The following is a 12,874-nucleotide window of genomic DNA, read 5'->3' as shown; positions in this document are numbered from 1 at the left end:
ATCTGATCCCGTTTGGGGTCCAGTTTTGACCTATGGAGCCTAGAGAGAACTCAATTGAATTGAAGGCTGAAATTTGAGAGGGCACTTTCGAACTTCTCCTTGAAAGCCAAATATTTGACTGCATCAAGTGTCGTGCTTTTAAAAGCTCCCCTTACAACCATTCTTGACCGATGTGGTTCAAAAGATGCGAGCCTTTCAGTTCTACGGACTTGATACATTCTTGGCATTACCACCCTTTTTTGGAAAAACCCTGGTGTCAGCCAAGAAAGGGCAATATGACCTAATTTCTGGACATGGGGATATCTAAAGATTTTTTTCCATTCCCTTAAAGCTCAAACTTGGACCAAAAGAGTTAGACATGTAGGCAATCTATATAGAAGACCATTTCTAACGAGCAAATGCATGTTGTCTGCAAAAAGAAAGTGTAAACTTGAATCTCAAACAAAATAAGCCTTTGATAAACCTTTTGACCGTTTGATGTTAGGAGCTTAAACATAAAACTTGATCAAACCTATTACAGTTAACAATACGTACTCGTTTACATATTCGTGTCCCTCGAAGGCATACTATATTTATCAAATTTGAGATGTTAAGTTCATTTTTAAAGACGCACCACCGGATGAAGGCAAAGTGGGAAATTTCAGAGGCTTAAAATGTTTCTTTGATTTTGCAATACAAAATCTCTGGGACGTAACTTCGATGCAGGTTCATGTTCAATTTTCACTCTAGGATATCTCAGAACGCTTGCCTTTACCTATTGGTTTATCAGCTAATGCACTCGTTGAATAAAAATGGAATTTTGAGCCACTTTTTCCATCAGCCAGCAAAAGGTGATATAGAATAACAAGTTAACGATTGTTTGTTTTACATTTATAGTGCGGATTCCAACTACAATATGGCCATAATCAATACCAATGTCATTGTGAGCTACACGGGTGAGGTGGTGTGGCTCTCCCATGGAATATTTAAGTCGTCTTGTGATATTTCGGTGGAATACTTCCCATTTGATGTTCAAACGTGCAATATGAAGTGGTCATCATGGACCTATGATGGAACATCGGTAAGCCTCTCCATTTCCATTTCATGGACCTAATCTGAAATTGCAAGGACCCTAATCTAAAATTGAGACCTACTAGTTTAAAAGTGCCTGAGAAGCTCTTTCGAGATGTGGTAAAATTAGGAACAAAAAATGGCATGAGTCGCCATTTTCAGGTCGATTTGGCCCTGACAGATCCGACTTGAAAGACAGATATGATGACTTCCAAGTATTGACTGAGGTTTGCAAGCAGAAACCGGAGGATTTGTTCAAGCGTGGCTAAATTTCTGAGGATAGAAAAATCCCGACGGAAAGCCGCATCAAGTTTTCATTGGAAAAGCAGATTGGATCCCTTTTTTAAAAACACTGATCCCTTGAAGGCTTGGGAACAAGATTGATAAATATTCACGTCATAAACAGTGACAAATCCTTGCCAACAGGGAAGGCAGGGATCCAAAAAATAACTGGCCCAACTTGGTTACCATGAAATCCATTCACACGGGCCCCCCTCCTCCTCCGTCCGGGCTCAAAAGTAAATCTCAACCCCAAGGACATAAAAGTGGCTCAAAAGAGCTGAAAACTCAGAAGAGTGAACGAGGTTGAAACGAGGTAACAAAAAAGTGCATCCATCCAATCGCCCATTGTGTCATGTCTCAAGTAATGTCTGGACTTGTTGGTACTGAGATTGACAGGATTGTGTCTGAGCGACCTACTGACGGCCCATGAAGATCCGAATTCGCAATGAAAAACTTCGATCATTGGTACTTCTCTTCTGGCGTCCCAGAAACATTACTGTCTTCTAATCTGATCAGAACGACGTCTTCGCGAATGGAACGAGGCAGTTTTGGTGCCAAATCCCCATTGCTGAGAAGTAACTGTCAGCTGTTTGGAAAGGGTTCAAGCTCCGTAATGGATGTCGCACTTCAAACGAAATCTACCTCAAGAATCAAAATCTCACGCAGACGGCAATTGCCCCAGTCCCTGGAAACAAAAGAGCAATGACCTTTCTTTTGGCAACCGGTGGTCTATGAGGTATGAAATGGAAGCGCTTCGTTCGACTTCCTTCCGCATGGAAATAATGCGGTGCCAGTGGCTTTTTCATAAATTACCGTAATCTTGATTCCTCGAGTGGTAAAACACGTTATATCTCACCAACCCAAACCATAAAAGGTTGCTAACAGGCCTTGCTTTGGATCTCTAGCCCGAGAGTGTCCTTCATTGCATTGCCAGTTGAACTAACGTCTTCGACAGCAACCGCAAGGACCAAACGCGCCCCAATTATGTGAAGAACTGCGTGTTAGCCTCCTAACCGCTCGATTTCAGTAACTGTGTCGACAACTAGAGGCATGCATAGAACGTGGCAGGAAGAGTCTGGAATATGGGCAAAGGTTTAAGGAATTTATCGACCCAAACCGAACTCAGCATTTATCAGGGATCATAAAAAAAGAACGGGAACGGCCACTTCCTCCTTGCAAGTGCTTGAAACAAGGCAGCCCTGGTCGTTGGTTGAGCCAAAAATAGGGCTCGAGCGACGTCGTGAATCCGTTTGCAAAATATCGCGTTTGGCAAGGCACTTTATCTTATTCCGGCCCGATCGAGGTTCAATATTTGCTTCAACGCTTGTGTCTGTCGTTTTGGCACATATCTAAATCCCGGCCAAGTCGACCTGCTGGAAATGCCCAATCGCCGGGATCACTGAACGGTGGAGTGGCTTCAGAAGCGAATCGCATAGCAACCCACCGACCAACCAACCAACCTATCGACCAATGGACCGACGGACCATTCTCTTGAGTTCAAGTGGAATAAAAATCAAGAAGCTCTTCAATCCGTCGCCGAGTCGTTGAGCTGACATAACTCTTTTACTTAGGGAAGAAATATGAACCTCAAACTTGATTTAGAGTCAGTTTTGCCCCCATTTTCAACCACCCACTTTAGGAGGTTTGGGTTGGGAGGCCCGCAAGTTTCTCTCCATGAGCAAGATGTTTTACATTACGAGGAACAAAATTGGATCAAGTTCCATTGACCAAGGTGCAAAACGTTGCTTTCAACAATAGGAGAAGAAAATCCTTTCAAAGGGAGACTTTAAAGAGAGGCAGGCAGGAACTCAACAGCTTACGTGGCCAATCTTTCAATTCTAATTGTCTGTTGAGTCAAAACCAGAAGACACAACGAATTGTGGGAAAACCAACCCGGAACTAGCGCCCCTACAGAGACCACGAAGCTATTTCCAACATTTCCTATTGGGATCATTTATTTTTAGAGGGCTGGCCCGAGAGTACCGCCCTTTCGTTTTTACTCTACATACTCTATTTACTTTGGCGCTCATTGAGGTTTAATGGTGCATTCCAAGGGCTAGATTTCTTCCCCTAACTCTGTTGAATTGGCTGAAGTACATCCAAACTTGAAAGTACTGCAGGAAGAGGAGAGAGGGGACCCGACAGTTCCTGGAAGTGGAGCTTCTCGTTTCCCCTTGAAATGCTTGGGTCGACTCGTACTTACAGGATAAAGTCATCCAGACGGCCTTTATATACCACATGGGTACTCATGCATTCCACTGTTCTGAATTCTAAAGGCTTCCAATGGCTCTATGAGCTCGACAACCCATTCGAAGGACAGTGAACTAATGCTGGTTAGTGGTATTGGCAATTCTCCCAATGTCTGACGACGGCTTTCCCCAGCACTTGAGAGCTGTCAGGTCAGCCAGATGGATAAGTGGCCTCCCGAAATTCAAAATGGAAAATAGAAACAAATAAGCATTCTCATTCTACTTGTTTACTCGTTAAATGACAATCATTTTCGCTTACTTTTTTTAAGTCCTAAAAGAGCGATCAACTCCCTGAGTAAATTATATCTGAAGGAAAGTGGTCCATTGACCTTTGGAAAATAAATAAATCAAAAATATATGGAGTTGACCGAAATATGCTTGAAATTAGTTATCCCACTAGGGATGGATCCTCAAAGCAATTTTTTTTAATCGCAATGCTTCCAATAAAATCATTGAATGTTTACAATCGAACGGAACCCTTGGGTTACATATATCTGTGCAACGCTTGAATTCTATTCCAAAAGCCTGGGTCGGCACTTTATGTGATCATTGGATAGACCGTCATCATTAACCTTGATGTTGAGAAGGAGGCATTGACTTCCTTCAATGAAGTCGATGGAACGACCGACCTTGATCTTGGCCACTCCATGAGGTTCTAATCAAGCTGAAACGGAACCCCAAAGAAAATGCTGCAAAAACAACCTTGAAGGCCCTCGATTATCTGTGTTTGGAATTGGTTCGTTATTGATTGAAACAAAAAGGCGAAAGAGAGCAGGAAGAGTTGAAATGGAAAAAAGAAGGAGACGACCACGACCACGACGAAGGAGAAGTAGTGGCAGTAGTAGTTGGCGTGTTCGAAATTGGATTTCTCAGCTGCACGACGAGTCAAAACTTTTCCAAGTGTTTTTCCCCATCTTATCGGAATGCACTTTTCTTCTCCTCTCTCTATTTAGATTGTTATTAAGCCTTCATTGCAACTGTCTCGGGGAATCAGTGGGGAAAATCGGCACTGACCAAAAATGATGGTCTTCCCTCCGCAGTTCAGTCTCAGTTTTTGCCCGCCAATATCAGTGGCATCACAATCACTGGGCCTCATTCCCCTCGTTTTAATAATCTACGGACTACTAGACAACTAGTGACATGGGCTTTGATCGATGTTTCCCCAAAATAAGTCCATTTACTTGGAGCTCTTGGTCAAAATTGATATATGAAGAAACAATACTTGTATTCGATCGCTGCATTTAGACTCAAGTCATTTTCTTAATATCGTATTCTTCATCGTGTTCCTGCAGTCCGTTGATAATCTCGCAACAATATAAAAAGGGGGAAAAAAAGGAAACGTGGCAACGCCCCTAGTCACGTCACTCTCTCCTTGATGTACTTGCAGCTCAACATGACCATCATTAACGTGACCGGAGATACGAGCAATTACCAGAAAAACGGAGAGTTCGAAATGGAAGAGTTTGTGCCCTATCGACACGAGAAGTATTACACCTGCTGCAAGGAGCCCTATTACGACATCACCTATTCAATCCGATTGAGGCGACGACCCATGTTCTATGTGTTTAATCTTATTCTTCCATGTGTCTTAATCAATGGCATCGGTGAGAATGTATGTAATAGGCATGCATAATCTTTTTTTTCTTCTCTTCTTCTTCTACTCTTTAAGGACCAAGTATGGGCTGGTCTTAATGAAGTTCTTTGAACGGCGGAAATGAACCCTATTTTCGAGCCCTATTTTTCTCGAGTCTCTTAATGAGATTCGCCCAAATTTGTTTTCAGCTTTGCTCGTGTTTTATGTCCCCTCGGAATCGGGCGAGAAAGTCACTTTAGGCATAAGTGCCCTCTTGTCCATGACGGTGTTCCTGATGACGATCAGAGAGAGTCTCCCGCCCACCGAAAACACGCCCTTGATAAGTGAGTGATGCGATTTGATGCATGATTATTGTCTTCGTTGAAGGAGGAGGAATCTGTAATGGTTTGGCTCTTCTTATTTGTTTAGGTCTCTACTACGGCGTGTCGATATGTCTGGTGTCATTTGCCAGTGCCATGGCCGTTGTGACGTTGAACATTCATCACCGCGGGGTTCGTGGCAACGAAGTCCCGGCCGTGATCAAGAGCGTGGTGCTGGGTTTCCTCTCCAAGTTTGTATTTCTTCATTTTGACACGTCCATCAAGAAGAGCCTGTCGTTGCAGGCCACCAAGGCCAAGGCCAGCGAGCTGCGAGCCAATGAGAAATATGCCAGAATGGTGAGTATGGGGGGGAGCACTTGACTCTGACTGAGTGGTAGCGAGCCCAGATTAGATATGCATCGCGACTTGTCAAGATCTGTACTACAACAACACAGGGGCCCAAGGGAGCAAAGCAAAGGGCGTGCTGGCCAGATGACTGTGGGAGACCTAAAACAGGGATTCTGGATGTTTGTCCGCTTTATATCAAATAAAGACAATGCTTTGAAAGGCGTCTGTGATGGCAAATTACAAAACTGAATGGATGTTGCTTTCGTCATTCCAGAATGGGTACAGTCAAGCCTCGTTTGGCCTCTCCACGGTTCTGCCTTATCCAACGCACGAACAGTTTCAAAAACCTCCTCAAGTCAACTTGAACCAAGGTAATCATTCTGTTTGCTCGCCCAGTTTTCTAATCACTCACCAGCTACCTCTCTGGTTGCTGGATGTGCACATGACGTATTCGCACTCTAGAAGTCCTTAGAGGGAATTGACATATAGGCACGAGGGATCCACCAAAACCAATGCGTGAAGGTTTTGATTATGAAAATTACAAATTGACATTTTTTTCGGGATTTGGCCAGAAAACTAATATTAATGCAATAATCATGGCTCTACATTATTGCTGAGTACTTTAATCGCCCAATTCTTTCTTAAGTGGCGCCTGATAATGGTGGTTTGGTTTGGAAATATGCCCAATGCAATTCTTCCATGTGCAAAAGAATAACACGTTTAGCTGGACGCGCGAAGTGAGAAATTGGTCGAGACGGTAAAAGCTTCCATTTCATCTGCTTTCTTTACATTCTGAGAGGCTGAACACAACAAGGCACAAATGCATTAGCTGTAAATGTCAACCCTATTTATCTGAACCGCATCACTTTTGGTTTCGTTGGTTTGTTCCTGGCGACGACCGGCTAATGTGCGAGCATGTCATTCTCCGTACAGATCGAATATTACACCCGAGTGCGAATGAAAATGGGATCGTGTCTCCCTCTGGCCCAGTGGACTCGCCCTCGAATGACAGCTCCTCGCTTGACCACAACGAGCTCAGGCTGGAGACTGAAGACGTCGGTCGTCACAGCATGAACGGAAATGATAATGCCAATATCCGCCTTCTTCTCCGGCCCCAAGGCCCCTCACGGCAACCCACTTTGGAGGAGGAGACCGCTCTATTATCGCCACCTTCTCATTTATACACTGGAGGCTCCCTGGAGGGCACTTTGCGGTTGATTACGAACGCGGCGGCAGCAGCCTCGTCCTCCACCACCACCACGACCAACAATGGAGGAGGACGCAATCCACCTCTTTGTCGGATGAGACGCGTCACGAGCGGTAACTATGAGATGATTTTCTCGATTTCATCGAGACCATTGCACATCACGATGCTCTTTGAGGCCACTTGGAGGACGGGGGAGTGTTGTGTTGGTCTCTCTTAAATGTCAGCGTGGGGCCCCTTAAGTGCACTTGATAAACTTTTGAAAGTATATCTTTCCGTGATCGTGGGCTTCGACGGTTTATCCGCTCGTGTCACTAGAAGGGAGAATAAGCGAGAGAAGAGGGGCAGAAGGGAGAGGGAGCTCGCTCGCATCTACGTAGTAGCCTCTCTTTTACTGTCGCCTTAAAATAGATTGATTGTCATTTGCCACAAAATAGAAAAAAGGGGCTTCTCTGTCTCAAGCTTTTTCTCCTTCATCTTCCGTTTGGTCTAAGATTGAGGATCAGTGGGTCTCTGAGGAAGATGATCTTGTTTTGCTTCGACGCGAGACAGAGACAAAAGAAAGACATTGTTATCCATGATCCGCAATTCCACTTAAGGCGAGGCAAAAAAAGCGTCTACGGCGGTGATTTGAAGATTTCCATCTTTTCTTTTCATTCTTACCCCAACCATTCATGGAAATCTGACTTTTGGATTTGCCCAATGTCTGTGCCTTCAGATCCATTTAAGCGAATCTCATCACATATATTGAGCATAGGAGAAAGATCTTAACATACTGCATACGCTCACTTGATGGAGACCTTCTGTGCGTGAAGGAGTAACCCGCTGTTCCCTGCTCATTCCCCATTTTTTCGTTCATTGTCGAGCCTCTCCTCTTCAAAAAGAAGAAAAAATGGTCGGTCTAAGCTTCCTATGTCCGTACGAGTCCCATTGAACATCTCCATTGCCGAGGAACGGGACAGTAGTTACAAGTGATTCCATTGGGCAGCCAACAATACCATTACATCAAATTGGCCTCCAGCCTCTTGTTCCCCATTGTGCTGCACTGTGACCTCGTGGCCTTTTTCAGGATCCGTTTGACCTCTTCGTCCATTTTATACGACGCTCATCGTTGTGCGAGTACTCTTTTCAAAAGACTGCCTTCCACTGGTCTTTACTCCGGTCCTCATGCAATGCATGGATGTTATGGAGGAACTGGCACTGATCGTTTCCAACATCCCGATACTTTTCCTACACAAAGAGCCCCGTACTGGCGTTCCTGATTTTTTTAGTTTTTGCCAATGACCAAACCTAGTATGTGTTGTCGACTTAACATATCCTAACGTGTTAAGGCCTAAGGGCCAGTGCAAAGCAAACTATGAACGCATTTAGCCCAGGTAGAGGTCGAAATTTGATGCGCAAGACTCATCTAACAGTCTTGTTGCGTATTCCAAGGACATCTCAAAATCAAAACTTGTCCTTTGAAAAAGTTCAACAAATGTTACCACCATAATGATTTTTTTTCTTCTCTTGTTTTTAGTGGAAGAAACCATCTGTAATCCGTTGATGGAGAAAGTCTTGGATAAAATCTCGGCCACAATTGACCGAAATGAAGTGCGAAACGCCGAGTCTGATGCTCGAGATAAGTTTGCTATCGAGTGGAAACAGGTGTCTCTGGTGCTGGATCGCATCCTCTTGCTGATCTTTTTCCTGGCCGTGAGCATTTGCTCCGTGGTAATCCTGACCTCGAGTCCGCATTTGTTCCGTCCAAGTGTCCAGGAAAAGGGCAGAGCCCCTGAGCACGAAGAGGTCCAATTCTCGGCCTCCAAAGCGATGGATCTCAATGCCACCTCAACCCCCGACTCCGTCGAGAACAGTGAAGAGTAGTTGGCGCCAAAAACTGGAGAGCTCGCTGGGTTTTTTTTTGCGGTCTCAAAACTATCGTAACTGGGTCGACCAGACAGAATAGCAGACGTACATTAAGATTTGCGGCATTGTCAGAAGTGCAAAAAGACATGGTCAAGCTTGATAGCATGAGTGACAGCAAAGCCGAGGCGAGAGAGTATTTTGCACTTCTTTTCGGAGATTTTTACGGTGGTCACGCTAGAAGGAAGAAGTGGTGATTTTCACATCCGTTCAGCTGTTTCCCCCCTTTGATTTGGGAACCGCTTCAACTTCAAGGCTTCAACACTACCCACCAAACGAACATTCTGACTGACTAGCTACGTGAACTAACGCGAACAACAGCAATTCTGACAAGGGGAAAGCCACTTATTTGTCGATCATGTACTCCTTAAAGTAAACATCTCTCATTTAATGTTTGATTTGGAGAATGGACGATAGCCTGGGATTGCATGGCAATGAAAACTTCATTTTTCCGAGACTGTCAGGTAGCTAGCTAAACAGAGCGGCAGAAAAATCGTTTAGTTCAGCAGCAACATCGGCATTGCTTTCCTTTGCACACTCAAGAACCTTACAAGTCAACTCAGGCCATTCAACAATTTCCATTTGATTTCCAATTGAGAATCGTATTTTTCCTTTTGTAGCCGAGTATTGTCAAAGATGCACTACATAATTTGGGGGATCCGAAATCTCTTTGTTTCATATTAAGACCCTTAGAGCTAGAGGTGTTAATCTATTTGATTGCATGTCATTCCACAATGAGTATTGAAGATAATAATCAAATCTATAGTTCCTCCAATGCAATTATGAGTGAGAAATAGACATATTTTCCGAGCAAGAATTTTCATCTGTTATTCATTTTCCGATTTTCGAATGTGCCGATCTTGATCGATCAATCGTTTCAAAGCAAACTCGTAAAATTGATACTCCGTCGACAAATTTGATTTTAAACTTTCGTGCAACCTTGAATCCAGGGGTGTTACCGGCTTGATGCCCGGATTCCGGCGAAATTCCTCCCCATTGGGTGACCTCATTCTTCGAAATAAGTGCTCAGCACCGGTAAAAAACGCAGGTAAGTAGGCCTCCATAACCCTGAGACTGGTTTCAAGGTCTGACATGATGCCTACCACAGAATAATGACGTTCCAAATTGGATTTGGCTTGCTGAAGGGCACGGAGGTTTCCGACTTGACTACATTCTAAGGCAGATCCACAAAAGTACGTCAACTGGAGTTCTCTCAAATAATTTCCATCAAGATGGAACATGCATTCGGGCAGGCCATTTTGAAGACACTCGTTAAATGTGAGATTGAACCAAGTCTGAAACACAATTTGTATGTAGAGTGTTGAAAATGCATGCACACAACGTCAACACGGACACAACTAGGTTTTACTATAAATAGAACTAATGGATGAACTGGGAGCAACAGGAGAACATGAGCGAATTTCTATCTACGATATATGTCGCCTTATTGAAGAAAGTGGTTGCCAATGAGTCATTTCAAGTCCATTCAATGGGAATTTTAGATTAAAATTGCTTCTAAATGGCCTTATCGGCCTCTACCGTAGCTAATTACATGCAGCCAAGTAACTCTTTCATATAAATTTGATTGCCTCAGACCAAACCGACAATGCTCCATGGCCACAACTTTAGTTTTTTTTCCCCCACAGTAATGACGTTAATTTAGATACAAAAAGTGCAGTTTAATGTCCAGTCAAGTCCATTAGTTGCAATGTCTCGGCGACGATCAAGATCGGCTTTGTTCAATTGTATGTTTTTACCCTATCTCAACGCACTTGGGAAGGACGTCGGCTTTGGTTCATCCATCGTTTGGGATGTCGGAGGTAATAAAACTCCGAGATCAATCGCTCAATGGGATCTCGAACAATGTTGATCCAATTGACTCGCTCGGATCCATATTGCTCCAAGTCCACAAAGTAAAAGTGTCTATCAGTCACTAAAGGTCTTTGGAGACCCTGGATTTCCTGATTGACGGCTCGGATCCAATGACGTTCCTCACTTGTAGATTGAAGGCGTTTCCAGAAGATGTTAGAAGCACGGTAATCGAAATTATTTCGCAGACCCAAGAAAGTTATGACACTTTGCATGGTGGACGAAGCACATTTGGGAACACGATTGTAGATGAGCCGTTGTCTGGGAATAGATCGGTTCGTTGGGCTGAAACACATCTGAGTCATTGCGTCTGGACGTAATGATGGGTACTCTTTGGGACGGAGTTTGGTCAGAGGTTTCCCATCATTTGAGACTGATCGTTGGATCTCCAGAATTTCGCCTAAAGTCCAAAAAGTCTGATTGGGATCGTCGCGATCTAGGGCAATTCTTTGATAAAAAAGCTGCAAATAATCAAGCAAATATGATCCTCATGAAATGGAACAATCAAAGTTTGAAAAATCCTGGTTGGTCCATTATGGATTGCTGAATGTAAGAGTAGTTTGGGAAAGTTCTCGACATCCGCTTGGTTCACATAGCTGGAATCTTAATGGATTTAGTTTTCCCAACAAAAAACCTGAAGTACTTTCCTACCAAACAAAGTATTTTCCATCATTAGTTGGAATAATTCTCCGGCAAGTCATAAAATGAAAGAGTAATTGCGTTCTCGGGTAATTCACTCAAAGTATGTAGTCTCCAAAGCATCCAGACTTTCACTTACGACAACGTCTTGGGCCTCCAAGGCCAAAGAGCTCCAGAGATGTGAAAATATTTCGGACAAATTAGAGTATGCCTCTTCTTAATTTGGCTAACATTACACGAGGATACCTGTTAAAGGTCTCTCTGCATTAGATTTGACTAAATCTCACTTGAAAGATGCTATTGGATAAGCGCCAGTTTATTCTCAAATAGACGTAAGGAATACATAATTAAGCGTTGGTCATCTAGCACGTTTCAAGACAGACCTGGCCAGATTATTGATTGGCATTGAAGATTATTCCTTAACATAAGTTAACACAAATTGGTTAGCTTACCAAATATCAGTCAAAGTTTAGGAGTCACAAGACAATTAGAAGTATTTGAACTTCAATGGTACTAAACTGAATTAAGTTAATTTCAGATATCATGAGTTTCCCAACACAGACTTGAGCTATCCCTTTAGTTTGCCAAATTAGGCTTTCGAATCTGGTCTCTAAAGGAGGTTTGATATGATTAAGTATGCAGATCATGTTTCTAGCAGTTTACAACTCTTCATTTCCAAGCATATCCTTCATCCTCCAGTTACGTTTTCTTACATTAGGCCAACCAGGAAACGGAGTACCATCCTACCATTTTGGTGGTTTCGTCAATGGATCTTGTGGTCCACTCGGGAGAAAAAGTGTCTTTCATGTGTTGACAATGGCGATGGATCGTAGTTACTCCTCCCACATTTGTTCGGTTTTGACGGATTTCTTTCAATTGGTTCCTGAGCCTTTGGCCCAATGGTGAAGATGATTGGTTCCAGAAGATGAAATGTAACCAACAAACCAGGCAAGTCAGGCTAAAGAGCGTTAAGTATTGACAGTCGTGCTTATTTCGAGGCATGATCCGATACACTGTTACTTTTAATCGAGCGAAAACCCGCCCATGTAGCAAATGAAACAGTGAGCTATTCTAAGGGTCTATGGCTTGATTGAAGTGACATATTAGGCGGAAAGAAAAATCGATTCCTGGCATATATCAGAGAAAATGGAGAACTAAATTTGACATATTCCGGCTATGCTCCCGAATACCTATACATTTCCTCACACATTTGTTTATCAACTGTTTTTTTTCTTCTATTTTGGTACTTAACGAGAAGCGAACAATTTGCCAAGGATATCGAAGATCGAAAAAAACAGCCAGGAGGGTGGACAATCTCGTAAAATCTCGTTTTTACCCTCATAAATATTTTTTTCATTGTAGGTCATTGATAGAGTCCACCAGAGTTTCGTAATATGAAAAATGACCAGTATGTTAAATATATATTTAGCCCCTT

The 12,874-nt window shown here is 43.2% G+C and overlaps 2 protein-coding genes across 2 annotated transcripts in view; one reads left to right on the top strand and one right to left on the bottom strand.

Moving 5' to 3' along the window:
* LOC131877153 (neuronal acetylcholine receptor subunit beta-4-like) overlaps window positions 1–9,748 on the top strand; it is a 32,330-nt gene extending 22,582 nt beyond the window's left edge. Inside the window, exons 3-9 of the mRNA XM_059222757.1 lie at window positions 877–1,060; window positions 4,969–5,185; window positions 5,364–5,498; window positions 5,584–5,831; window positions 6,097–6,193; window positions 6,756–7,142; window positions 8,546–9,748. Of these exons, the coding sequence (XP_059078740.1) occupies window positions 877–1,060; window positions 4,969–5,185; window positions 5,364–5,498; window positions 5,584–5,831; window positions 6,097–6,193; window positions 6,756–7,142; window positions 8,546–8,892 (1,615 nt within the window). The 3' untranslated portion in view covers window positions 8,893–9,748. The remainder of the gene's footprint in view (window positions 1–876; window positions 1,061–4,968; window positions 5,186–5,363; window positions 5,499–5,583; window positions 5,832–6,096; window positions 6,194–6,755; window positions 7,143–8,545) is intronic.
* LOC131877180 (heparan sulfate 2-O-sulfotransferase 1-like) lies at window positions 9,614–12,516 on the bottom strand. The gene is made up of 3 exons (XM_059222787.1): window positions 12,187–12,516; window positions 10,704–11,261; window positions 9,614–10,226 (listed from the first exon to the last, which is right to left on the bottom strand). Exons 1-3 carry the CDS (start codon window positions 12,439–12,441, stop codon window positions 9,759–9,761), a joined length of 1,281 nt encoding a protein of 426 aa, XP_059078770.1. The 5' UTR covers window positions 12,442–12,516; the 3' UTR covers window positions 9,614–9,758.
* Between the last annotated feature and the right edge of the window lie 358 nt (window positions 12,517–12,874).

Source organism: Tigriopus californicus, chromosome 1 (genome assembly GCF_007210705.1).
Source record: "Tigriopus californicus strain San Diego chromosome 1, Tcal_SD_v2.1, whole genome shotgun sequence".
Taxonomy (NCBI): domain Eukaryota; kingdom Metazoa; phylum Arthropoda; class Copepoda; order Harpacticoida; family Harpacticidae; genus Tigriopus; species Tigriopus californicus.
This window is presented reverse-complemented; position numbering and strand designations above follow the sequence as displayed.